The following is a 26,542-nucleotide window of genomic DNA, read 5'->3' as shown; positions in this document are numbered from 1 at the left end:
CATACCTGTCGTCATCCTACGGTTCACCAACAGAGAAAAACGGGGGCCGTTGCACTAAACTAGGATGGGTTAAACCGGGATACCTTGGTTATCCTGACTCAACTTATCCGTGATGCGGTTACACAATTGCATAATCATAATTTGATTCCACATACGTTCTGTATGAAGGTTTTAAGTGTTCTTGCATATATGTTTTAAGTGTCATTTTTCCCTGAGGTCATATTTCTCCTAAGAATTGTCAGTAAATGTCATTGTGGTGGTAAACGACTATGTACTACGTTACCCAGAAGGCTTAGCGCTGGAGGGGAAACCAAAAGTAATACCCACTGTTGAAGCTACAAGCGAGTAACGGTGATGTGCTAGTATAAAGTACGCATTCTCATTGCCATGGTGACCCGACAGCGGGGTCTATTTCAGGATGCTTCATGCGTGTATCTGGGATTGGTTTCACCTGGCTTGATTAATCCTCGTCTGCTCATCCAGGGAGCCGCTGCACAAAACTAGGATAAGGGATTAAGCCGGGATACCATGGTTATCCTGGCTCAATTTATCCATGATCCGGTTGCACGAAAGTGGAAAGTTGGATATGTTCTGACATAAGTTACCATGGAGATTTATTCTGTAGAGTTAGCCCAGGCCAGGCTGAAGTCCAGGATCTATTTCATCTCATCCCATAGGTCAATCAGTGGTCACCATAAATGAAACCAATAATGAATCCACTGTCCATTACACAACGTTATCACAGTCAACTGCACCGTCACTATTTCAACATTTACAGTAATTTCAATCATTGTACAAAAAGGGTTTTAGATGATGTTGCAACCATTAGATCATTTAGGGGAAACTGGAGGTTTACACGCTCTTATTGTGCTAATAAAGCAAAGAGTTCCTAGATATTACTTTGTTAAACAAGCAACACTACCGGTTAATATTTGGATTTTAATTATGATGGTTTCAGCAGAGCAGAGTGTATTTGTGCACGACTTACACACAAAGTATTGTAGTGGCATCAAGTGGCTTTTTTTTATTTGCTCTTTTGCATCCTCGTAAACCTTCCACCCGGCTTGATTAATCCGTGTCTACTCATCCTGGCTTGGGCTTTGTGCAACCAGTTAAGCCTAGACCAGGGGTATCAAACTCATAGCCCGTGGGCCTTTTGCGGTCCGCCAAGTCACATTTTGCGGCCCGCGACTTGACAGGAAAGACTACTGTAAATGTGTCTCGTGAGGTCCAAGTTAAGCCAATGATGCTCACAGGGTGAAGGCATAAGCTACCACGGAACTAAGGGTGTGTCCCATGGAGAAATGGGGGTCACTAAACAGAACACTCCCTACAATCGTGGTGCTAACACACACACACACACACACACAAAATGACAGTACAACATGTAACAGGTAAGTAAATACGAGGGGTGTAACGGTACGCTAAAATGTAATTATGGTTCAGTTTCTTGAAGTGCTCGGTTTGGTTCATTTTCGATACAAAAAAGGGAGAAAAAATGATTGAAATGCTTTTATTTTAAAAACGCAAACTTTTTAAAAAATGAATAAAAGCGACCCATTAGACTGAGTTTTTTATTTTTTAAATAGAAATATAATAAAATAAACTGTTTAAACATTGTGGTGAAATTTTAATAGAAATATAATAAAATAAACTGTTTAAACATTGTGGCAAAATGTAATGGACAGTTACTTAAATCTGTCTGCACGTGATGTTCAACCAAAATCTGTCTGCACGTGATGTTCAACCATCCATCCATCTATTTTCGATGCCGCTTATCCTCATGGGGCGTGTGGGGGCACGCTGGAGTCTATCCCAGCTGACTTTGGGCGAGAGGCAAGGTACACCCTGGACTGATCGCCAGCCAAAGGCAGGGCACATATAGACAAACAACCATTCACACTCACATTCATACCTATGGACAATTTAGAGTCTCCAATTAACCTAACATGCATGTTTTTGGAATGTGGGAGGAAGCCGGAGTACCCGGAGAAAACCCACGCACACACGGGGAGAACATGCAACAGGTTTTTCATCACGTGCCGGTATGCCTTTCTGGCTAAAGTGAGGACGTGATGGTATTTCGTAGCGCGGTACAAGAACTTTAATCATATACAGTCATGGAAAAAATGATTAGACCACCCTTGTTTCTTCAGTTTATTGATCCATTGTAATGCCTGGTACAACTAAAGCTACATCTGTTTGGACAAATATGATAACAAATATAGCTCATAAGAGCTGATATCTAGCAACTTCCATGGTTTTCTTGATAAATTGCTAACATGAATAGCTATAGCATTGTACTGCCAAAACATTTTACTGTTATGAGCCACTTTTGCTATTTGTTCAAACAAAGGTACCTTTTAGTTGTATCAGACATGAAACTGCAGAAACTAGGGTGGTCTAATCATTTTTTCCATGACTGTACTTGGTCGTGATCTTGTGGCTATAAAAACTCCAATACCATGTGATGCTGCTTTGGCCCGGTCAGAGTTGTTTGCTAGAGGTTGTTTATATGCTGACGTTATCGGTGTTTGCACTCAGCTGGTTTTCTTTCTTGTAGACGTAACGTTCACTGCCGGATGATACCGCTTTAAGTGCGCTTACATGTCAGAGACATGTTTCCTGCAGCATACCCGATATCGTTGTCGTGAGCCTTACTCCAAATACTTGATGAGGCCCAGACTCTACCTCCAGTGGCCCCCGGGTAAACTGAGTTTGAGACCCCTGGCCTAGACGCTCATGTTTTCGATTGGTTTAACTTGGCTCGGTCATTTTATCCTGGATGTGTGATTCCTAATTTAGTGCAACGGGCCACAGGTGGCATTGCTGAGGAAGAGAAGGAAGCAGAAAGAAACAAACGTCTACGTCCGGGGTGTCCAAGCATAATGAAAGGACGCAATGGCCACTTTGATATCATAGCAAAAAGATAAAAATTAGCTTCAGACTTGTGATATAGGTGGAAAATAGGCAGCTACGTGAGATCGGAGAGTGCTGTGTGTTTGCGGAGGCCTGGCTGGATGGAGGATTTACTAGGGAGATCGGACTTCAGCGTCTTGTGGACACAGAGCCACGGGACTGTTCTCCCCGAATATTACCAGCATGTAGGCATTCCCACGAGGGCAAATAGCATCCTGTACCAAGTCTACAGCAACATGAAAGGTGCTTTGAAGGCTGTTCCAAGTCCCCATTTTGGAAAAGATAATGTCTCTTCTGTTGTTGTTGCTTAATTTATTGGTATTAATGTTTCTTCTGTTCTTATTCATTTTCTTGTGTTTTTCTTTCTTTCTTTGGGAGAATGAACAGAACAAGAATTTCATTGCATAGCAGAACTACCTGTTTTACTGTGCATCTGACAATAAAACTCTTGAATCTTGAAAAGCCTATTATTAGTATGCGTCTTTGCTTTTTCTCCATTTTTGCTGTTTTTTTTTAGCTTTCCAAATTTTTCAACTCCTTAAATAATCTTGGTTATTTTTTTCATAATATGGCTTTATTCCCATATTTTGCCTTTTATTCCCATAACTTTTCCCCCAACCTAATTTTCCAAAAATGACAACTGTCTTGTCTTGTTTGTCGTTGTTGTTTCATTCAATTTCTATGCCGCTTAATCCTCATTACGATCACGGGTTGTTTTGTTTCATATAATATTAGGACTTTGAAAAAAAATAACATTTTTTCCTTTCGTAAATAAAAGTCATAGTTTTTCTCATACCAGTTTAGTCTCCTGAAATTGCAACTTTTTCTCGAGTGTAACACTTTTTGTCTTAATATGTTGACTAACTCTTCAATCTTTTAACTTTATGCTACCAAGGTTGTTTTTCGCCATAGTACGTTGTTGTTCTCGTGAAATTAGGACTTTTTTTCTCGTAATAGTTTGACTTTTTTTTTTTTTTTTTTTAAGAATGTGCCACAGGCAGCAAATGGCCTTCAGGCAGCACTTTGGACACCCCGGGTCTACATCAATGAGCATCGGACAAAACGCAACGCTGACATCTCCAAGAAAGCACGCAACTTTAAAAGAAGCAGGGGGAAATTCAATGCATTTGGGAGCACCAATTGCAAATCTACATTAACTAAAAATGGCGGACCGGAGGAAGCCAAAGTGCTTTGTTGTCAAAGACATCAAAGAACAGGACAAAACGTGACCTACGGGAATAAAGACAACACACAAAGACTTGATGTAAATGAAAGTCGACGTCCCCCATGTGTAATTGGTCTGAATGTCTTCACTAATTCTGACTTATTCCTTGTATTGATTCCCTTTCCTTTCACACTGCACACGTTATTATTTCAACTCCGACATTTAACACCTTCCATTTCCACACAGGAAGTGTATAATGTAACCATTTCATATCCGGCACATCTGTCCTGTACACAATCAGATTTATGAATTACAGGTCCCTTTTTCAAATTTGATTTTGGATCAAATAGGCCTATTCGGTATTGCACCATGTTCACTAGGCACCCCCGCCCCCCATATACTTGTACTCTTAATAAACATTTTATTGCTGTCCGGCTCTGTGAACTATGGACGTAAGTATTTGAAGTATGAAGAATGTTAGCATGTAAACATACCATCAGTGGGGAGCACACTTTCAGTCTTGCAAACAGCCTTCAGGTGATGTTGTCGCACCAGCTCCTCTCTGGTTTGAGAAAGTTGCTCCTTGTACGACGCTATAGTCGTTTCAAACATCCAGAATATTTCATCGGCTGCCGCCATTAGTCGCTGCTTCACCAACTCTTTCAACATTTTGGCGTTTTTTTACTCGATTAAAGTCCCGTCGAGCAGTCTCTTTGGCTGTGTCCAGTGTAACGAATCGCTCCTCCAGCCGCCTTCCTCTAAAGTCCTGGTTGTGTCACGTGTGTCATCCAGCATCGCAAAAGGAAAGCGAAAACGTAACAAAGGGATCAAACAAAATGAGACATCATAGAGGCAAATGTATTATTTTTTTACATTTACGTTTTACAGAAGAAAGGAGAGGCTCTTAGTCCGAATTCATGGTTTAATTTATCACAGCAAGTCTTCCAGGTCCTGAAGCAGCAAAACAGCCCAGACCATCACACTACCACCACCATATTTTACTGTTGGTATGATGTTCTTTTTCTGAAATGTGCTGGTACTTTTATGCCAGATATAATGGGACACACACCTTCCTAAAAGTTCAACTTTTGCCTTGTCAGACCAGACTATTTTCCCAAAGGTCTTGGGGATCATCAGTTCATTAAAAATACATTTTAATAATTTTTAAAAAATCAACAGCAAAAATAGAAAAATCAGCAGTGATTTTCCCAGAATAAAGTCAAAATATTAAGCAAAAAAAAAGTTATAATCAAACAAGAAAAAGTCGTAATTGTACAAGAATAATATTAAATTCTGAGGAAAATGTGATTTTAGTAGCATAAAGCTGAAATGTTAAAGAAAAGATGTTTTAGTTTTTTTAAAGTCGTAACAGAAACAAACTAAACAACATTAAAGTTGTACTTATTAGAAAATTAGGTTGTGGAAAAAGTTATGATGTTATGAGAATAAAGTCAAAAATATGATGGAAATAAAGTCATAATTGCCACAAGAAAGTTGAAATATTTGGAAAATAAACAGCAGAAATGGGAAAAAACTGCAATTTTACAATAAAGTCAAAATATTAAGAGAAAAAAGGCGTATTTTAACGAGGAAAAACGTCTCAATTTTATGACAATAAATGCGTAATCTGAGGGAAATGTCTTTTAAGTAGGGCAGAGTTGAATTATTAAAGAAAACTTTGTTTTTTAATATTATGAGAAAAAAAAACAAAGTTGTAATTTTTCGAAATGTTGGTGGGGGGAACATTATAGTAAGAAGGGAATAAAGTAAAAATATCGTAGGAATAAAGTCATAATATTACAAAAAAAAAAATTATGCAGATTATTTAAAAAGAAAGTTGAAATATTTGGATTTTTTTTTAAACAGCAAATAAGCACAGATCAAAATGGAAACTAATAAAAGGCTTTTTCACCGAAATATCACAAAGCTGTGGTGCAGTTTTTTCTTGAAATACATATAACTTCTCAGAATATGCTTTACAAAATATCTAATTGGCTCTTGCGTTATTTAATTTTTCGTTACGTGGCCCTCGCAGTAAAGACGAGTTTGGATTGTGACGTGACCTCTGTAGGATTGTGACGTGACCTCTGTGTTCAGATCGTCTGTCTTCCTCAGGCAGCAGCAACGCCATGGACGCTTCGGCTGCCGTCCAACCGCAACCGAAGAAGAAAAAGGATGCGGTTAGCAGGCGAAAGCGCCTGCTTGGCGGCGTTTAATCGAGCAAAAAAACATTCGAAATGTCGAAAGAGTTTATTAGACAGCGACTGGCGGATGAAATACTCGGGACGTTTGAAAGATCGATGGCGTCGTACGAGGAGGAACTTTCTCGAACGAGAGAGGAGCTGGAGCGACAACAACCGCAAGCTGTTTGCCAGGCTCAAGTTGTGCTCCACATTGACGGTGTGTTTACATGTTCGCTAACCTACTTAACCATTTCAAATAATTTGATGCTAATACAGTATACAGAGCCGTGTTGACAACATGGAGTTTAATATTTAAAATCACAGTACCCCAAACAAGAGAGCGCAGACCTCGCCAAGCACCATAGTTCCCCCCATATTGTGATTTACGCCATAAATATTAGTCCTATATTTATTTTATGTACATATTTAGATTCCTTGACCATGAAAACATACCATTAGCAATTGGATTCATAATGACATCACCATTAGTTCAGTAGTTCTTCACAAACATTTCATTTTCCGTAATGGCGGATTTCTTCTGGATCTAGCTGGATAGCTGTTGTACATACAACAAATCCACAGTGTCTTGACTACTGTATATATATTAGTGTTTGGTGCATCTTTACGGCTTCATTTGTTGTCTTCCTGTGATGAAAAATCCAAAGGTCCCCTATTTCTTTTATATCCTGGGTCATATTATCCGGAATTATTCTTTGATATTTTGTAGAACCTCTTGGAAACTTGTCAAGTGCACTGACCGTTTTTTGTGTAGTTACGAGGGGTGTATGAAAAGTTGTAAGCATCAGAAAAACTAAAAGGGATAAGAGATTTTGGATCATTTATTTTGCAACTTTGTCCCCCTCAAGGGCTGAACACTTGCCAGACGGTGGTCCGGGTCACCCCCAAAATTTGATCAGTTCTTCTAAATAACATTTCCGACAATTTCATCCAAATCCCTGCAGAACCTTTCAAGTTATTTTGAACACAAATGAATAAACGCCAGCAAAAACGTAACCTCCTTGGCGGCGGTAATAATAATGTCATAATGTTCATTCCGTGTGTATAACCACACCGCCACAACTTCTGTCTGTCCACTTGGAAAGTATTCATATTTGATGGACTATAGGATATTTAACATGTCTTAGCTCAAGTTTGTTTTTGTCCTGCAGACGTCCAACAGCTGGTTAATCATCAAGAAGAACTTCCCCATCAGGGGTGGCGCCACACCTTTAAGCAGGAGGATCCACAGTCCCCCCACGTAAAGGTGGAAGAGGAGGAACTGTGGACCACTCAAGAGGGAGAGAGTCTTCTAGGGCTGGACGAGGCTCATCTCACCAAGTTGCCACTGACGGCTGTCTCTGTGAAGACTGAAGACCATGAAGACAAACCACCTGAATGCTCACAGTTTCATCACAGTCCAAGTGAGGGGAACAGAGGGGCGCAGCCTGCAAGCAGTGGCTCACCACAACACATGACAACAGAAGCTGATGGAGACCACTGTGGAGGATCACAAGCAGACAGCCTCTCATCTCCATCAGATTTGGACGACACAACATCACACTCTCCTGAGGATGAAGACGGGGACGACACCCAAGAACCTTTGAGCAGCGATACCGACGACGAAGGTGATATGAGGACTCATACTGACAGCAAACACTCTGAATGCTGTGCAAAGAATACCGGTAAAACACGTTACACCTGCTCAATTTGTGCCAAAAGCTTTACTTTCAATCGGTATTTGACTAAACACATGTGGACGCACAAAGGAGAAAAACCTTTTAGTTGCTCAGTTTGTGGTGATACATTTGCTTGGAAGTTCATTTTGACAAGGCACATGAGAATGCACACTGAAGACAAATCTTTTAGTTGTTCAGATTGCGGTGCCGGCTTCACTGAAAAGGGAAGCCTGGCATCACACATGAGAACGCACATGCGAGAAAAACCTTTCACTTGCTCAGTTTGTGGCAAAGGATTCGGTCACAAGGGGAAAATGACATCACACAAGAGAACACACACAGGGGAAAAACGTTTTACTTGCTCAGTTTGTGGCAAAAGATTCACTGAAAAGGACAACATGGCGTCACACTTGAGAACACACACAGGAGAAAAACCTTTTAGTTGTTCAGTTTGTGGCAAAAGGTTCTCTCAAAAGGCACACGCAGACTCACACATGAGGACACACACAGGGGAAAAACCTTTTAGTTGTTCAGTTTGTGGCAAAAGATTCTCCCAAAAGGCACACGCAGACTCACATATGAGAACACACACAGGAGAAAAACCTTTTATTTGCTCAGTTTGTGGCAAGACATTCACTGGAAAGGGGACCATGAGAACACACATGAGAACACACACGGGAGAAAAGCCTTATAGTTGTTCAGTGTGTGGTAAAAAATGTTCTCACAAGAAGACAATAGTGTCACACATGAGAACACACACAGGAGACAGGCCGTATTCCTGTTCACTTTGTTCTGAATCATTCACTCGGCGCGACTCGATGACAAGACACATGTTAACACACAAGGGAGAATAAAGTTGTTGTCCAGTTTGTGCTAAAAGGTTGTCATACTGAGTTGTTTGTTGCACGCATTCTTTGCAATAAATGCAATAAAGACGGTTTGATTGTGACCTTGCAGTTCTCGTCGCAGTCTTCAATACCGCCTCAAGATGGCAGCAGTGGGACGTCATGGACGCTTCGTCTACCATAGACCCTCCATCAAATCGATTCGAATCAGACGGAAAAGTAAAGGAATAGTGTAAAAAAGTTAGCTATTGATTCCTTGTTCTGAATCGAGTTTTTATGAGTCACGCTCTGTAGTGACGTCACGCATCTTTTTCTCTGCCTGTCGTAACTTGTTGACCACAGTGCTGTACAAATGGACGAAGTGGCCAAAAAGAAATAAAAGTAGCTGTTCCTATGACTATTGTATAACATATCAGGTTTACCTCTCAGCTGGAGTTAAATGTTCCGACGCAGAGCATTTTTTCTCTCTCCTGTTAAAACTAAATTACAAAATATAACTTTGCTTCTGTAATGTCACATTTTGTTTGTTCCCTTAGCTTTTGTTGTATTCTCTCATTTTACGGTCCTGGGAAAGATTCAATCACATGACACAACCGGGAAGGCTGGTGAAGCCTCCGTCGATTGCCTACCGCGTGGACAGGGTTTTTTGAGGCTCTGGAGGGGCTTGGATGTTGCCTGTGTGCTAAGCTAGGCTAACGGCGTCTTCATGCTAAGCTAGTTTGCTTTTATCGCGTCTCTGAAGATGCAATGGCAGAACATAATTCATCCAACCGGTTTATATCAACCAGGCCAAAAACACCCCCGCCAACCAGACTGCCCCAGCAGTCCAAATACCACTGTTACATTACCAGACTGCCCGCCCCATCGTAAAAATAACCCTGCCAACCAGTGGGAGGAGGCAACATGTTAGGGCTGCCATCAGGGAGACCCACCCACGGCGCCGCCCCTTACCTCTTGATTTTGACATTACCTGTAACTTCTGATATGTCTTTACAAAGAAAAAAAAACAATGTAGACGATCTCCAAAGGTTTTATTGAGCTTTGAAGAAAATGTATTGATTGATTCTTAATGAAGATACATCAATAATAAGAAGCAGAGACATCACTAGAGCTTCTTGGCGTACTGGATGGCGTCCAGGGCAGCTCCGATGTCGAAATCTTTGGTCTGGAGGAGGCGTGTCAACCAGCCGCCCTCGTCGGTGAAGCCCATGGACAACATGTGGGACAACGACTCCACCAGCCGTGGGTCAGCCTCTGTGCGGGTGCAAAGGTCAGAGTTGAGGCTATGTCAAACAGGGGCGGCGCTCAAATGAGGTCTTACCTGGAGGCAGGTGTGGGTACAGAGCCGCCACCTTTAGACCCGAAGGACCCTGCGGAGGGTCCGCAGGAGGACACTGGTCCACGTTGTGGTCCACTTTGAGGTCCTGCATCCCGGCCTGCAAGGACTGCACCTCTCCGCTGGACGGGTCCACCTCTTTGGAGCTCAGGTGAGTCCACTCATCATCTTCATCTCTGCTCACCTGTCCAAGCGGTTAACATGTCAGACTTCAGAGTCATCACATGCGGACAGGAAGTGACCGCTCAACTGACCTTTGCCGGCTCACAGTCACCTCCGGCCGCGCCCTCCCCGGTGGCTCCGCCCTCCTCTGGGGCCACGGCCATCTCCACATCACCTTCGCTCTGGGAGGGCGGGGTCACCTTGGTCTTGTGACCCTGGTGCTCCACGTCGATGTCCACGTCGATGCCTGCACAGAAACCCCACGTCACTTCAGCAGGCGCAGGAAACAGTTTTCGTTCATTCCTGCCCAGAGCTTTTATTTTCAAGGCCACAGACTGACAATTAACATTCTGATACTTCTTTAACTGGATGGTCAAAATCCTGCATCTGCTGCCTTAACGTAAGCGCCGTGTGACCATGTTGACCACTAGGGGCTGTAAATGTGTTAATATGCAAATATGTGAACATCTTAATATGTTATATATTTTTACACATTTGAATCCTCATTCAATGTGATTGCCATGTTTACATGTAATATTTATACTCCTTTTATCGTGTCCATGTAAACAGTGATAATGACGTCGCTCACCCAGCGGGCTCAGCATGGCTGCCACGCCCTCGCCAACATTCTTCAGGAAGCTGAGGCCGGCTTGAGCACCTGCGGGGGTTCAAAGGTCAAAGTTAAAGCACAGGCAGCTGCACGTTGGCAAGTACTAATGATGAGACTGACCAGCAGGGGCAGTTCCGGTGGTGCCCGCCTTGCTCTGGCTCTTCGCGCAGTGTCTCATCCTCTTCATCCACTTGCCCCGAGGGAACCACGCCTGCCGATACAAAGAACATTCTAGAACTTCTTCGCCTTTGTCAACAACAGTTACCTTGCAGCTCACCTGCAGCGGGTGCCAGATGGGCAGCAGAGCGTGCTCAGTGTGCGTCCCTCGCCCCTGGCAGGCGGAGCAGAGGTCGTAGTCGGGACAGACGCTGCACTTGAAGCGGACGCCAACCACGGGGCCGTTGCAGCCGTCGCATGTCACGTTGGGGTGCAGGGGCGGGTGAGGGGGTGGCGAGGCTCCAGGGGGCGGGGGGGTGAAGGTGGAAGGGGGGAAGGCATGAAGTGGGAAGTCTCTGCGGTGTTCCTTCTTCTCTGTTAGAACAAAAATATTGGGCTGTGTTCTGAATCCCGCACTTACACTTCTATAAGCACACTGTGTACGCTGAATACTTCCTGAGGACGTCAATGTTGACAGTGTAGTGCTGTCCCAAATCCATTACTGTTGCTGGACTTACTGGAATGCCTTGCCAAGATGGCGGCTACAGTATTGAAGATGATGGTTATTGAAGATGATGGTAAGTGTCCACACTGCACGCTCACTATCCCGAGTGCAAGATCCGTGTACTAGCGGCGCACTTCTCAAGTGTGAGTGCACTTAGGCAATCGAAATGCTAAGTGTGTGAAAGTGTGCGATTTGGAACACAGCCTAGGCATTCGCCAATAAAAGTCAATGTGAAGGGGGTCTTCTGTGAAAGTACCTTTGATAAAAACACGGAAGGTGTCGTCCTTCATGCAGGCCAGGCCCATCATCAGCTCTTCATCCGAAGAGAACGCCACCAGGTCTCCTTCCTCGTCTGCAAGCACAACCACCTCGTCTTACAACTGCGACTTACTTTATTTGGTACATTCAGCTCCAAAGTGTGCCCAGAGTCTGACCTCTGTAGAACATGTTGAAGGTAGAGGTCTTCAGACTGGAGAACATGTCACAGCTTTTGCTACTGAGATACTCGAAGCTGCTGGACACGTCTTGGTCCACCGTGAACCTGCGGATCTCTCTCACCGCCTCCTCTTTACCCAACAGGTAAGCTTTCACCGTTACAGCCATTCTGCTGCTAGTTCTTCTTCTTCCAGAAGCTTTGATGTTGTCCACTCGGAGACGTCCACAGGCTTGTCCGACTCGGGAATAAAGTTCGTGCTTTGTGACGCAGCTTCTAAACGCTGTCAGCTGACTGTATTTATTTCCACTTCCGTGATGAGCGTCACCGTGGAGAGTAAATATTTACGTGGCACCTGATTGGTTGAAATGTCAAGCCTCGCCCAGACGTACCAATGAAATGCCGAGCAATGACTAAGCACTTTCCAATCAGGGGATTTTCCAGGGTCATGTGACCAAGATGATTCATGTTGAAAAAAGTCGCAGAGTCACAGCAAGAAGGCTTTATTAAATCGACTTTAATGTCTTATTTCATAGCAAGAAGGCGTTATTAAACCAACTTTAATGTCTTATTTAATAACTTGGTTGTAGGGAAGTGAGTAAAACATAACTTAAGCGTTTCTACTCATAATTATCAATATTTTAGTCTGTTGATGTAAGCTTTGTCTTCTAGAACATTCTGGACATTACATGAAACAAAAACAAGACTTTCAAGTCTGTCTGGTCAGGCGATGACTCATGTTCATGTTTGCCTTCCCCGTGACAACATCATCATGCACACACCTGGATGACTTTTGACCCTTGTTGTAAAAATACAAGATGGCAGTTTGGAAGAGACAGATCAGAATAGAATAGAATAGCCTTTTATTGTAGATGCACAAGAATACAACGAAATTGACGGGGGGGGGGCACAAATAATGAAGTTAAATAGCAATGAATAACAGTAAAAGATTTATAAAAAACGACGATTGAAGAAACAATCAGAGAAGTTGGCAGTACGGATAATCCAAGGAAAGCAGCTGTTTGTCAGCCTGCTGGTGCGGGATTTGGTGGAACTGAAGCGTCTCCCAGAGGGCAACAGTTTGAGCAGTGACTGTGCAGGGTGTGAGGGGTCACCAGTGATAGCCTTTAACCTCCTGAAGCAGCAGGATGTGGCCAGGTGTTCCAGGGTGGGCAGAGGGCAGCCAATAATCTTCTGGGCAGATTTTATAACCCTCTGCACCGCGTTCTTGCCTTCCGCTGTGGAGCCTGCATACCACACGCTCAGGCAGTATGTTATTACACTCTCTACCAACAGCAGCTTCTGGTCCAGGTCGTTCTTCCTGAGAATGCGCAGGAAGTGAAGCCGTTGCTGAGCCTTCCTCACCAGGGCCTTGATGTCAGTGGACCAAGAATGGTCAGCAGAGATGTGCAGGCCCAGGAACTTGAAGGAGGAAACAACTTCCACCTGTACACCATTTATGAGTAGAGGGGTGTGGGCCTGTCTGTGCTTCCTGAAGTCCAGTATAAGTTCTTTTGTCTTTTGGACATTCAGGCTCAGGTTGTTATACGCACACCAGGTTGACAGCCTTTCCACCTCATCCCTGTATGCTGCTTCGTCCCCATAGTGAATAAATCCCACCACAGTGGTGTCAAGATTCAAGATTCAAGATTCAAGAGAGTTTTATTGTCATGTGCATAGTACAACAGCAGTTATACCATGCAATGAAAATCTTATTCTGTTCATTCTCCCAAGAAAAGAAAGAAAACAATGAAAGAATAAGAACATAAGAAACATAAACACATAAACATATATACCAATAAATTAAGCAACAACAACAGAAGAGACATTAATACAAATAAATCATACAAATAAATAAATAAATAAAGTGCTATGAGTGTGTGCGTGTGTTGCGTGCGGTGTGTGCGAGTGCTTCGTTGAGGAGCCTGATGGCCTGTGGGTAAAAGTTGTTCGCCAGCCTTGTGGTCCTGGACTTCAAACTCCTGTAGCGTCTGCCTGACGGTAGGAGTGTGAATAATGAGTGTTGTGGATGTGTGCTGTCCTTGATGAGGTTGTGTGTTCTGCGTAGGACTCTAGATTTATAAATGTCTTGCAGTGAGGGGAGGGCTGCCCCAACAATGTTCTGTGAGGTCTTGATCACCCGCTGGAGTGCCTTCCTATCACGTGTTGTACAGTTACCGTACCAAACAGTGATGGAGGCGGTAAGGACACTTTCCATAGTGCATCTGTAGAAGCAACTCAGGATTGTGGTGGACATGCCAAATTTCCTCAGTCTTCTCAGGAAGTACAGTCTCCTTTGGGACTTCTTCAGAATTTGTTGGGTGTTGTGAGACCAGGTGAGGTCCTCGCTGATGTGTGTGCCAAGGAACTTGAAGGTTTTCACCCTCTCCACCTCAGTCTCATCAATAAACAGGGGTCTATGCGGCTCCTTTTCCCTTGTTCTTGGGTCGATGATCATCTCTTTAGTCTTATCTGTATTGAGAAGGAGATTGTTATCGCGACACCAAGCTATGAGGTCCGCCACCTCTCTTCTGTATGATGTTTCAACACCACCAGTGATCAGTCCGATGACTGTAGTGTCATCTGCAAATTTAATGATGCTGGTGTTGTTCTGGGAGGCCACGCAATCGTAGGTGAAGAGCGTGTAGAGGAGTGGACTCAGCACACACCCCTGTGGGGTCCCAGTGCTCACAATTCTTGAGCTGGATGTGCGGTTGTGGACTCTGACTGACTGGGGCCTGCCTGTTAGAAAGTTAAACACCCAGTTACAGAGGGAGGGAGACAGGCCAAGTGTGAGGAGCTTATCTGTGAGTTTGTGGGGGCTGACTGTATTAAAAGCAGAGCTATAGTCTATAAATAGCATTCTGACGTATGTGTCCTGGCCCTGTAGGTGAGAAAGGGCTGTGTGGATGGCAGTGTTGACTGCATCATCCGTGGACCGGTTCTGGCGATATGCAAACTGTAGAGGGTCCACGGTTGCCGCCGGGATGCTCTTTTTGATGTGGGTCATGACTAATCTTTCAAAGCACTTCATAACAATAGGAGTGAGTGCTATAGGGCGATAGTCATTCAAGCAGGTCACGTTGCTCTTCTTGGGTACGGGCACTATGGTGGTGGACTTAAAGCAGGTCGGTACAGATGCTTGTGCAAGCGACAGGTTAAATATGTCAGCAAGCACATCAGCTAGCTCTGATGAGCAAACCCGAAGTGCACGTCCTGAGATGTTGTCTGGCCCTGCTGCTTTTCGTGGGTTTGTTTTGTTTAGAACCCTGCGCACATCAGCTGATGTCACCATGAGAGGTGAGTCCTGTGTGCTCCCCAGGTTCAGCCACCCTCTCTGCTCATCAGGAGTTTGGGTGTCAAAGCGGGCATAGAACTCATTCAACTCATCAGGAAGTGTGGTTTGGCTGGACGTGGCTACGCTACTCTGCTGTCGATAGTCTGTGATGTGCTGGAGCCCCGCCCACATGCGCCGAGGGTCTGAGGTGGAATAGTAGCCCTCCAGCTTCTGTCTGTACTGTCTTTTGGCCTCTCGTATGGACCTCCTCAGGTCATATCTGGCCTTTTTGTAGTCATCAGCGGTGCCCATGACAAATGCAGTCGAACGAGCACGTAGCTTAGCCCTTACATCACAGTTCATCCACTGTTTTTGGTTAGGGTATTTTCTGTAATACTTGGTGGTGGTAACAGTCTCTATACATGTGCTAATGTAGCCAGTAACAGCAGAAGCATATTCATCCAAATCAACAGTACAATCTTCCCTCCCCGCTGCAGTTTTAAACACATCCCAGTTTGTGCAGCCAAAGCAGTCCTGAAGTACTTGATCAGTTTCTTCATTCCATACTTTAGCTGCTGTACGTACAGGGGGAGCTTTTTTAAGAAGTTGTCTGTATGTTGGATAAAGGAATATAGAGATGTGGTCAGCCTTTCCAAAGTGGGGTCTTGGAACAGCCTTCAAAGCACCTTTCATGTTGCAGTAGACTTGGTCCAGGATGTTATTTTCCCTTGTGGGAAAGCTCACATGCTGGTAATACTTGGGGAGGACAGTCCTGAGGTTACAGTGGTTGAAATCGCCAGATATAATAAATACAGCGTCTGGGTGTTTGGTCTCGTGGTCTCTGCATACTTAATAATACTATTGGTGGGGTGTGTTGGAGAGCAGTCATGGGTGTACAGAGCGTACAGGAGGGGGCTCAGTACATAGCCCTGTGGTGAGCCGGTGTTCAATGTGAGTGTGGAGGAGTGGGAGGGGCCCAGGTTCACAGATTGTTGACGATTTGACAAGAAGTCTTTTATCCAGTTGCAAGTGGGCAGGGGGATCTGTAGTTTAATCAATTTGTGGTGTAAAATATCCAGGATGATAGTGTTAAATGCAGAGCTGAAGTCCACAAAGAGCATCCTCACATAGCTCTCCTTCTTCTCCAGGTGGTTAAGTGCAGTGTGAAGTATAAGGGCGATGGCATCCTCCGTGGACCGGTTAGCCTTATAGGCGAACTGGTAAGGGTCAAATGAGGGGGGGAGGCAGATTTGAGTTTTGACATATTTATTTCTATTTGGAGACCATGAACACACAAAATGAAAAAATCAACAATTAGATGTATAGGGGGTGGTACTGGCGGGGAGTGAGGCGTTTGCGGCATGTGGGACACGTGTGAGATCTGGACAGAGCGTCTCGGAGACACTGGCTGCAGAAGATGTGTCCACACTTGGTGGACACCACCAGACGGCCGCTGTCCACCATCTGTGAGGACGAGAGAGGTTAAACGCACACACACACAAACGAGTCAGCCTTCCCGTGTGTCAAGAGTCTCACCTCCGAGTAGGAGTCCATACAGACTGGACAGCTGATTGTTCCTGGAGTCCACCTGAGGAGACAAACACAAGTACTTGTCCACTATGTTCTCTACCAGGGACATGTCTATGACCTGGACTTCACTTGTGTTTATTAATCTCTTAGCTGGATTTGACTTGCGTTCACACCAGAGACACACCCATTAGTTGGATTGACTTGTCAGGACACATCTATTAGCTGGATTTGACATGTGTCCACACCAGGGACGCATCTATTATTAGATGAATTTGACTCGTGTCCATACCAGGGACACGTGTATTAGATGGATTTGACTTGTGAGACAAATCTATTGGCTGGATTTAAGACTCGTCTCCAAACCAGAGGCACAGCTGCATTTGACCTGTGTCCACACCAGAGGCACACCTATTGGCTGGATTAACTTGTCAGGACACATCTATTATCTGGATTTGACTTGTGTCCACACCATAGACAGACACATCTATTAGCTGGATTTGACGTGTCCACACCAGGGACACATCTCCTATGTGGATAGCACTATCTGGATATGACTTGTGTCGGCACCAGGGACACGTCTATTAGGTGAATTTGACTTGTGTCCATACCAGGGACACATGTATTAGATGGACTTAATTTGTGAGACACATCTATTGGCTGGATTTGACTTGTGTCCAAGCCAGGAACACATCTATTAACTGGATTTGATTTGTGTTCATACCAGGGACACATCTCTTAACTGGATTTGTGCCCACACCAAGGACATGTCTATTAGGCGAAAATGACTCGTGTCCATACCGGGGACACATGTATTAGATGGATTTCTCTTGTGAGACACATCTATTAGCGGGAATTGACTGGTGTCCACAACAGGGACACACCCATTAGCTGGACTGACTTGTCAGGACACATCTATTAACTGGATTTGATTTGTGTCCACACCAAGGTCACATATATTAACTGGATTTGACCAATGTCCACACCACGGACACATCTATTAACTGGATTTGATTTGTGTCCACACTAAGGACACATCCATTAACTGGATTTGACTTGTGTTTTCTATGAAATGTTTTCTATTACCTGGCAGAGCTCTGGGCCTGTAGAGAGGACAACGTGGAAGCACTGGGAACAGTGGTCGTGTCTTCTTCATCACTGCTGACGACGTAACTCTCGCCTGACGTGTTTCTCCTGTTCTGAGGACCTGATAGAGGACAGGGGTGGCGTCAAGTCACGTCAATGTATGCACGGGACCTTTATTTATTATTATTTTTTTAAATACCTTCATCCACCAGCTGGGGCAGCACGGCAGCCGTGTGAGCAGAAGCGCAGGAAGAAGAAAAAGAAGAAGTAGAAGAGTTAGTTTCACTGGAGGGCTGGGAGGCTCACTGAGGCTACACTAATACTGCCTTGCAGACTCCCAGCAAGTTGGAAGTTTAGGACAAGTGTATTGGAACCCTGCTGGAGGTCATAAGTCCCAACTGGTGAACAACTTGGATACACAACTTCAGCAAGATGACGAAAAAAGACAAAAAATGTCGAGAAATATTTCTAATTCTCAGCTGTATGGAACGTCACAAAGTTACTAACAGTTAGCCTGGTGAAACAACAAAACAAGCTCCACTCAAGAGATAAGCATGCTGTGTGTGTGTGTGTGTGTGTGTGTGTGTGTGTGTGTGTGTCTGTGTGTGTGTGTGCATGTTCACCAGCACTGAGTCGTTGTTGGTCAGGTCGACAACCGTCGGCACTTCAGATGCCTCGCAGGTCAGATCCACCACCTCATCCAAACCTGAACAACGTCTTATTGATTGCTGACCGCACACAACAACAACAACTGACTGACACTTATTGATCACTGATCAGCACTCACTGTCCACTGTGTTGTCCATCACGTCGATGGTCTCCGTGGGTGGAGTCGTCAGGACCACGACTGCTCTCGGACTTGTTCTTCTATGAGCTGCACTACTAGCATTAGCCCTTGTGTTGGGATGAGCCGTCCTCCTAGCATTGGCGCCACTGGGTTTGGGGCTGGACACAAGAAGTCTTTGGGCACGCCTCCTCGTCCTTGGGGTCTTCTCACACACACAGACACACACACGCACGCACACACTCTCTTGATTTCATATGCTCAATTTCATTATCCTGACAGAGATAACACAGTAACTCCCAGCAGAAATACTTTCCACTCCTCAAGGTAAAAAAAAAAAAAAAAAAAAAAAAAAAAAAAAAAAAAAGTCTCAATGTAAATTTTGTACAATGTTGTTACCCTCACAGAGATAACACAAAGTCTCAGCAGAAATACTTTCTACTCCTCAGGGTAAAAAAAAAAAATCCCGCTATAAATGATTTTTTACAATGTTTTTTTTTCCATATTCTATCAGAGGAACACACTGAAGGTATTGACTTATTGCCTATTACGGCAGCGTGCAAACTTTTTCCAGCGAGGGCCGCATACAGAAACATTTGAATATGTATGTACAGATGTATATGTACACTTTACATACACATACATTGTGTGAATTAAAGATGACATGACAAGACGCGATGTGGTGCCTCTAAGCTGCGCGCGTGCAAAACTGTGCACTGATCTTGTTTTCTCAGCGCACGGCAAATCTTTGCAGCACAACAAAACAAAATCCAGCATGAACTGTAAATAAAATAAAACAGAACAATTTATCCTGTACCATTTTGCAATGCAACTCCGTGAGTGACGGGCAACAACAAGAGGTAACAACACAATGACGAACACTGTCCAGTCAATGATGACATCCTGTTACTACCTATTTAGTTACACAGCCAATCAATTGATTAAAAGCGCGTTACGCAGTACATGCCACTGTTCTGCAGATTAGCGAATAGCTACTGGGAGCTAAATGCTGCTTGCTAACCCTGTATTATGGCGAAACGAACGGGCAGTGCCATATCCAAAAGTCTTAAGGTGGGCTGGCTGTCGGAGTGTGTGGGAACAGAAGAACACAAGTTAAATATGGGTGAGATTTTGTCTTTTTCTAATGAGAAAGGGCTGCTCTGAGCCAGTTTTCTGAGTGAAAACATTTCCAAATGTGTGCAGAAGGCAGGAAGTATCCCAAACTCCAAGGAAAAGGACTTTTCCAATATCAGCCAGTTACAATATATATGTTCACCTCCTGTATTCCAAATGTACTTTTTGCCTTTTGAAAATACCTAGGAAAGTAATAAGGCACTATAACAATACTGTATAGTGCAATGATAGCAGGATGGCAACAACTGGAAAAAGGCATCATGGCAGGATGCACCATCTCACCACTAGCCTTCCTGATGGCTACAGAGGTCATCACACGAGCCTCTCGGTGGGTCGTAGGAGGACAGAAGCTCAAACCAGGTCTCCGTCTCCCTCCCATCAGAGCATTCATGCATGACATGACCATACTTATCATAAGGCATGTGCCAGACGACTTCTGAGCAAGCTGCAGGAGAACATCCAGTGGGCCCAGACGAAAATAAAACTGAGCAAATCCAGAATTAGTACAGGAAGCTGTTGGGTCAGCGGTTCTACATTGGCGAGGAACCCATCCCAACAGTATCAGAAAGAGTCTTGGGCGTTGGCATAAAAGGCTGTCTCTCTCGCAAGCGAAGCAAGGACAGTGAGGACGTGAGTAAGTTGAGAGAAGAAAGTTCTCTTTGAGGGAACTGTTGGGCATGGAAGCTTTCGCATCAGCTTCACCCTACGGGCCACATACGATGTCTTACCTACCCCAGCTAACATGCCCCCTCTGTCCATCTACAGCCAGGTTGAAACGCATTCTGGTTGGCTGCAAGACAAGATTGTTACAACGCCGCTACACATGGTGGCACAACCATGTCCTCAAGTGCTTTGCAGCTACTCTGGAGACCAGACGCACAAAGATAAATGCCCTGCCTACTCCACCACTCCATTCAGCATCTGCAAGAGCGTTCATCAGAGAAGCTGCATACATGGTTAACATTCATGCCCCAGGTGTTTATGATTGTTCCACCTAGTCCTAAAACAGAACCAGCTTTTGGCTGCCCTGTTGTCGCGATACAGCTTTTCTCCAAACGAGAGATCTCGTCACACGACACCGCCGAGTTTAGAATATCAAAAATATATCATTATGTCGCATTTGATGCTTCAGATTTATGATTTGGAAAATCGGTGGGCCGATTATGACATAATTAATATATGTAACCAATATATAAACTTTTTTTTTTTTTTTTTTTGCTGTGCGGAGATTCTGCCACTCCCTCTCTGTGCTGCTCCCTGCCGGAGCACCTGACCCACAGACAGAGCATCGCTCCTCCTGCTCATTCACACGGCTGCAGGACAGAAACGCTGAAAGAAACTGCATTTTGCACCATGGTAAGCTGTGACTTTGTAAAACAATATACACTAGGTCCCCAACTTACGAACACAATTGGTTCCAGACGACCGTTCTTAGGTCGAATTGTTCTTAAGTCGGAGAAAAGGTAATATTACCAATGATATAGGTACTACATGTACATGTATACATATGCAGTATATGCGTATGTATGTAAATATGAGTTTGGATGCAGTAGTAATAAATAATAAACGAGGATAATTAATGAAAAAAACAATAATAAAAATGATATAATAATACGTAATGATAAATGTTATTTACCTTTGAAGAGGAGTGGTCGAGCATACGTCGTTGGTAGTGGAGGAGGAGTTATTTAAAAAGGACAAATCGTCGTCGTCGTTAGACTCTTCTAAAAGAGGTAGTGTTCTGTGGGTGGTGTAGAATTAAGCAGGCCTATTAACTCTTCATAAACTTTAATCACGCTCTGTCCGGGTTGCATCATACAGCTACAATTTGTCTTTCTCTCCCCAGTGTCTTACTCGACCTGTTGGTCCCATTAGCAGTGTCACAGTGCCCTCTACTGGTCATGTAGCAGTATATATACTGATGGATCTACTACAAGGCAAAATAAAATAAAATATAGACCAGTCGGCTTGTGTTCATATCCGCGAATGTTGGCAAGTCGGATGTTCATAAGTTGGGGACCTCGTGTAACACTACACTTTAGTGCCACATTGTCAGGGCCCATCAAGGAGAACATTCTAGTTTTTTTCACGCAAATTTTAGAGTATATTCGTGTTTTTCACGTCATGTAAGTTGCACATCTGTGGGATAAACACAGACAGATGCATCTGTTAAGCCACATGTCCACCATTATCCAAGACTATTATACGGCGTTTGAAAGTGAAATAAAGCTACATGCAGATATACACAGCGGCCCACTTCACACCTCCGTACAGGATTTACAGGGGCTCATACATTCACAAATTAATGTCTTCATTAAAATCATTTTGAAACTGTTCAAAGTAATGTATTTAGTTGTCATTTGATATATTGCATGTTTTGAAAGCAGCTACATTGTTACATAAAATGTAGTTTAGTCCCTTGTATCAAGTCTAGTAACGTGATGCATGTTGTGATTTCTTACTTTGTTTGTAGTCAACTTTTTTACCCCCACTTTTTCACGTTTGCTTCAGCATTTGTTTTTGAGCCGTTTACAAATACTCAGTGGCTGCAGATGGAACTAGCTAGTAAATATTGACTAATTGATATTGGTAAGATGTTTTTGTGAACAAGCCTTTTACAAACACATCATGTATTAGTTTAAAAACACCTCACATTAGCCTATGTAATATCACTTTCAGATGAATGCAGCCACTTGTTTTTATCTGAAAATGATCAAATATAGTATTAATTTCTATGCTAATTACCAAAATGCACTAAATGTATAGAGGGTGCAACGATAAATCGATGCTGAATCATCACCCATGAGTTATCACTTAATTTGGAGGAAGGAATGGAGGAGAGAAACACTATAATGAATGTTTTGAATATGAATGAATATGAACGTGTTTTATTTTTAGAATATGCAAAGGGACTAAAATCAAATGAGCTATAGAAACAAATTGGTGCCTGCGCCGCACTTTGTACAAACCTGGCCTATTGCAAGTCATTATTGCCTGCTGATGCTAACTTGCCAGGACACGCCCAACTCCATAATGTCGGTACAGTAATTGTGTAGTTAATGTAGCGAGTGGTCACTGTTTGTCTGTGGAGACACTTAACAAAAGGTGACAGTGGGAACTTACAGTGTTGCTCATAGCAGACAGCAGCAGGACACACTGAGGAGAGACAAGAGACACTTTTATACAATCAAGCCATACCGACACTAAACATGTATGTCATATGTGATCAACAATAATCAGAAATACTTAGCAGTTATCCCCGTGTCAACACTGTTAGCATGAAGCTAACACAACTAGCAACCATATTCACAGAAAAGTCGATGGACTGTCACAGCTGTTATCGAACAGCCGACTTAAAAACGAGTTTTATTGGACTTGTACCATCGTGGCGTTCTGACGGGAATAGACAACTTTTAAATCGCAGAAGTTAGCACTTACCCGCTATCGCTTACCGCCAGTGTACTCTCTCTCCTTGGTAGCAGTTAGCTTCCTTCCCTCCCTGTCCGTGTGCTCACCCTCGGGCGTCTGGTATAATTCCACCATTAAACGCCGACATTATAACTCAAAATTCATCAACTCAAACGTGCACTCCTGCCCAAGAGTTAATGTTAGCGTTAGCAACACCCGGCACTTAAAAAAACTTGTTCGTCTGTCTTCTGCAAGCGTGAGACTTCGCTCAGAAGCGCTACCCTCTGGTCTGGAGGCAACTGAAAACAATTATTAGGAGAGGGCGATACCTGAACTTGAAAATAATAAATTTAGGGAAAAGATGGTTTGTTAAACAAAAAATATTGATCAACAAACCTTTAATGAAAAATAATGAATATAACAATGTGAGATGATGTAACAATATCAACAAAATAAAATAATTCTCTTATTTCCTTTTCCATCCATCCATTTTCTAAGACTTGTGGATCATGTCTTTTCTGCTCTGCTCTGCTCTGCTTCTTCCTACACCTTTTCGGACATGTGCAATTGTAAATTGTAACATGAAGCATTCAATGTAGATGGTATGCATGTTCGAAATAAATCAAAACATAAACACGTCTTAGATTTCACCTCAAAACAAAGAAAAGAGGGGAAAAAAATGGAGGCCCCACCCACTCCGTCCACTTGCACAGGTGAAGTGTTGCGGTGCGTCACCTAGGACCATGAAGCAAATCAGGAAGTTGCTCGACAAATTCAACAAAGTAAGGCAAACATGACACGTAAAGTTAGAAATGCTTTGAATCGTCAGCGTTTTCCTCAATTGTTTCTGCACATTTATGAGGAAAATTTATTGAATCTAAAAAAAAAGGTACCTGTTCAAATGTCATTATGTTGCGTTGAAATGATTGATTTGTGATTGTTGGAATGATATAATGGATGATAAATTAGAATAAAGCCCAACAAACGGCAGCTCTCACCAGAGTGGGAGCCAGGAGCAGATAAAAGGGGCGCGGACTCAAAGACACGTTGAGATGTTCCTTCACTCCTTTCCGGTCTATTTTGGATGAATGAAGGAAACTTGTGAACAAAAGTGAAACATGACCTCCTTTAAGGTCCACGTGCTGCTTGAGTCAAGAAAACGTGCGAATGTGAGACATTTGTGTGTGGGTCTTCAGCAGGATGAAGACCATGTGATTGGCCCTTTGATGAAACCAGACACACCAAGTCCCGCCCCCAAGATGGTGGACAGGTGATGACGTAATCGATGATTTTTAACTCTTTCAGCTGAGGTTCTGGTGCAGTTTCACTGGTCTGGCCGGTTCTGGGTTCTGTTCAGAGGTTGAAGTGTGGTTTGGCCACCTTGGTTCACACTGGTTCTGATCCACGTGTCTTCACGTTTCAATTGTTTCCATATACAGTCAAATCTGTCTTAGCGGCCACCTGTATAGAACGTCCACCTGCCTATAGCGGCCACTGAAAAATCCCCCGCAGAAAATTTACGTGTTATAGACCTTGTGTATAGCGGCCACCCATTTTATATCCCTTGGTCAATATCTGACCGCATATAGCGGACAAAATGCCTACTCAAGCAGAAGCTTCATGCACGAAAAAGTTTCGTTTTTTAATCAATGAAGCCGTCGTGTGTAGACTTTAATTACTGAGTCCTAGCTCAGTCACAATCATTCACAAGATCCACACAAACTGTCAGTTGTTCCACATAAAAAAGCCGTCTTCTTTGGAGCTTGTTGCAGACAGTGACACCGTTTATTTCCTGGTGTGAGACAATGTGCACTGGTCAATACTGTAATGCCCCTTGTTGTGGGGAAGGAGAGACTCACGTCGCCGATGCACTTTAATCGCTTTATTAACAGCGGAGAACACTGCAGGACTTTACATCCACACACTTCCCAACTCTCTCGACACTCACAGCTAGCACTTAGCCTAGCTCTCCTGCTCGTGACGTCGCACCGTCACTTCCCGTCACTTCCGTATATGTAGCCCACGAGTGAGATTTCTTCAAAAAAGTTTAAGATCAGCCAACTAAATCCAAATTGAAAAACAAAATATTAAAAACAAACATAAAAGACAATACAGTACTAGCACAGCTTTGTTCTGTGGGTGGTGTACAACGACAAGCCTAGTCGTTATTTACAACTTTTATCCGCAGTCCCACAGTGCCCTCTACTGGTCAACTTGTCTATAACGGCCACCTGCCTACAGCGGCCACCTTTACCGTCTCCCTTTAGTGGCCGCTATAGACAGGTTTGACTGTAAATGTCATTTTTAAATTGTTTTGAACAGGAAGACAACAGAAAGCCCGACTGCCACCTTGTGACATCATCAGCGCCTGGCCTGCTGGAGGCAGAGTCTCAAACACACAAACATCCACTTCCTCCCTCCCACTTCCTGTTGGGCCTTCTGTGACAGACAACTCATCCCTTCCTTCTTTCCCCTTCCATTCGAGGGGGAAGCAGCGGCTTCTTCCCGTCTCCTTCCCCTCCTCCATGGCTGTGTCTTGCATCTGCAATCTCTCCATCTAACTGTCATTATCTTTGGGTGGGAGGAGGGCAACTGGCGCTACTGTCAGCTGACTGACAGCAGTCCCCTGCTCACCTATGAGGTCCCTCTCCTTCCAGAGAAGCGGACATGTGATGGTCAGATGGGGGCAGCGGAGAGCAGAGCTCACCACATCTGGGTCAAAGGTCATGTCTCTACCCCAGTATGCCCCCCTGGACAAGATCCTGACACTCAGTTTTGTCATCTGAGCTCTTGTCATTAACGTCCGTTTCTTCTCAGCATGAAAGCACCAGCGAGCGCATCCAGGAAGTCAACAGCCTACAGCAGCCTGGTGGGCGTGGCTCAGGTGAGAGCAGGTCATATGACATGCAACATCCGACACCTGACCTTTCCAGGTGTGGTGCAGCCTGACGGCTATGCCGAGCACAAAAAGAGTTCGGCAGCTGCAGCCAGACGCAGGTGAGTTTGAGTCGGTCAAGGCAGATGTCCTCCTTCCACGTTTGAGGCTGCCAATCATGCTGCAGGTGGACTGGAACCGGTTTTTACTTTGAGTTTACAGCGCCTTCTCTTCAGAGGACATCAAGGTCCAAATACTGCAGCATGCTTGCTCTTGCTACGACCAGGTGACAACTTCATCAACGTAATAAGTGGGGGTTTTTTCTTGGTTTTCCAGAGGCTCTGCTGCTCGTCTCGCTTCTTGGCGTCGTCCCTGCACAAGCATCACGTGGACCATCCTTGTGGCTCTTTAGACATGGTTATGGACACCAGGGACATCACTAGAATTGAAAAATAGAAGGT

The 26,542-nt window shown here is 43.9% G+C and overlaps 3 protein-coding genes across 6 annotated transcripts; 1 reads left to right on the top strand and 2 right to left on the bottom strand.

Annotated features, from left to right (window-relative positions):
* Positions 1-6,158: 6,158 nt before the first annotated feature.
* LOC129190341 (zinc finger protein OZF-like) lies at positions 6,159-9,192 on the top strand. 2 transcript variants are annotated; one of them, XM_054792942.1, is made up of 3 exons: positions 6,159-6,484; positions 7,437-7,892; positions 8,901-9,192. In XM_054792942.1, the coding sequence occupies exons 1-3, from the start codon at positions 6,322-6,324 to the stop codon at positions 9,017-9,019; spliced, it is 738 nt and encodes a 245-aa protein (XP_054648917.1). In that variant the 5' UTR covers positions 6,159-6,321; the 3' UTR covers positions 9,020-9,192. The 2 variants fall into 2 exon arrangements, with proteins under 2 accessions (XP_054648917.1, XP_054648916.1); XM_054792941.1 differs by lacking the exon at positions 8,901-9,192 and having other exon boundaries at positions 6,165-6,484; positions 7,437-8,886.
* A 608-nt stretch (positions 9,193-9,800) lies between these two features.
* Positions 9,801-12,293, bottom strand: sqstm1 (sequestosome 1). The gene is made up of 8 exons (XM_054792943.1): positions 11,992-12,293; positions 11,814-11,909; positions 11,174-11,427; positions 11,017-11,107; positions 10,876-10,944; positions 10,379-10,533; positions 10,110-10,308; positions 9,801-10,042 (listed from the first exon to the last, which is right to left on the bottom strand). The coding sequence occupies exons 1-8, from the start codon at positions 12,158-12,160 to the stop codon at positions 9,894-9,896; spliced, it is 1,182 nt and encodes a 393-aa protein (XP_054648918.1). The 5' UTR covers positions 12,161-12,293; the 3' UTR covers positions 9,801-9,893.
* A 4,185-nt stretch (positions 12,294-16,478) lies between these two features.
* rnf4 (ring finger protein 4) lies at positions 16,479-23,487 on the bottom strand. 3 transcript variants are annotated; one of them, XM_054792801.1, is made up of 9 exons: positions 23,237-23,487; positions 22,922-22,954; positions 21,435-21,539; positions 18,668-18,869; positions 18,504-18,586; positions 18,080-18,092; positions 17,881-18,001; positions 16,804-16,855; positions 16,479-16,731 (listed from the first exon to the last, which is right to left on the bottom strand). In XM_054792801.1, the coding sequence occupies exons 3-9, from the start codon at positions 21,456-21,458 to the stop codon at positions 16,582-16,584; spliced, it is 645 nt and encodes a 214-aa protein (XP_054648776.1). In that variant the 5' UTR covers positions 21,459-21,539; positions 22,922-22,954; positions 23,237-23,487; the 3' UTR covers positions 16,479-16,581. The 3 variants fall into 3 exon arrangements, with proteins under 3 accessions (XP_054648776.1, XP_054648777.1, XP_054648778.1); XM_054792803.1 differs by lacking the exon at positions 21,435-21,539 and having other exon boundaries at positions 16,503-16,731; XM_054792802.1 differs by lacking the exons at positions 22,922-22,954; positions 23,237-23,487 and having other exon boundaries at positions 21,435-22,914.
* Positions 23,488-26,542: the final 3,055 nt, after the last annotated feature.

This window comes from Dunckerocampus dactyliophorus, chromosome 11 (assembly GCF_027744805.1).
Source record: "Dunckerocampus dactyliophorus isolate RoL2022-P2 chromosome 11, RoL_Ddac_1.1, whole genome shotgun sequence".
NCBI classification, from domain to species: Eukaryota; Metazoa; Chordata; class Actinopteri; order Syngnathiformes; family Syngnathidae; genus Dunckerocampus; species Dunckerocampus dactyliophorus.
This window is presented reverse-complemented; position numbering and strand designations above follow the sequence as displayed.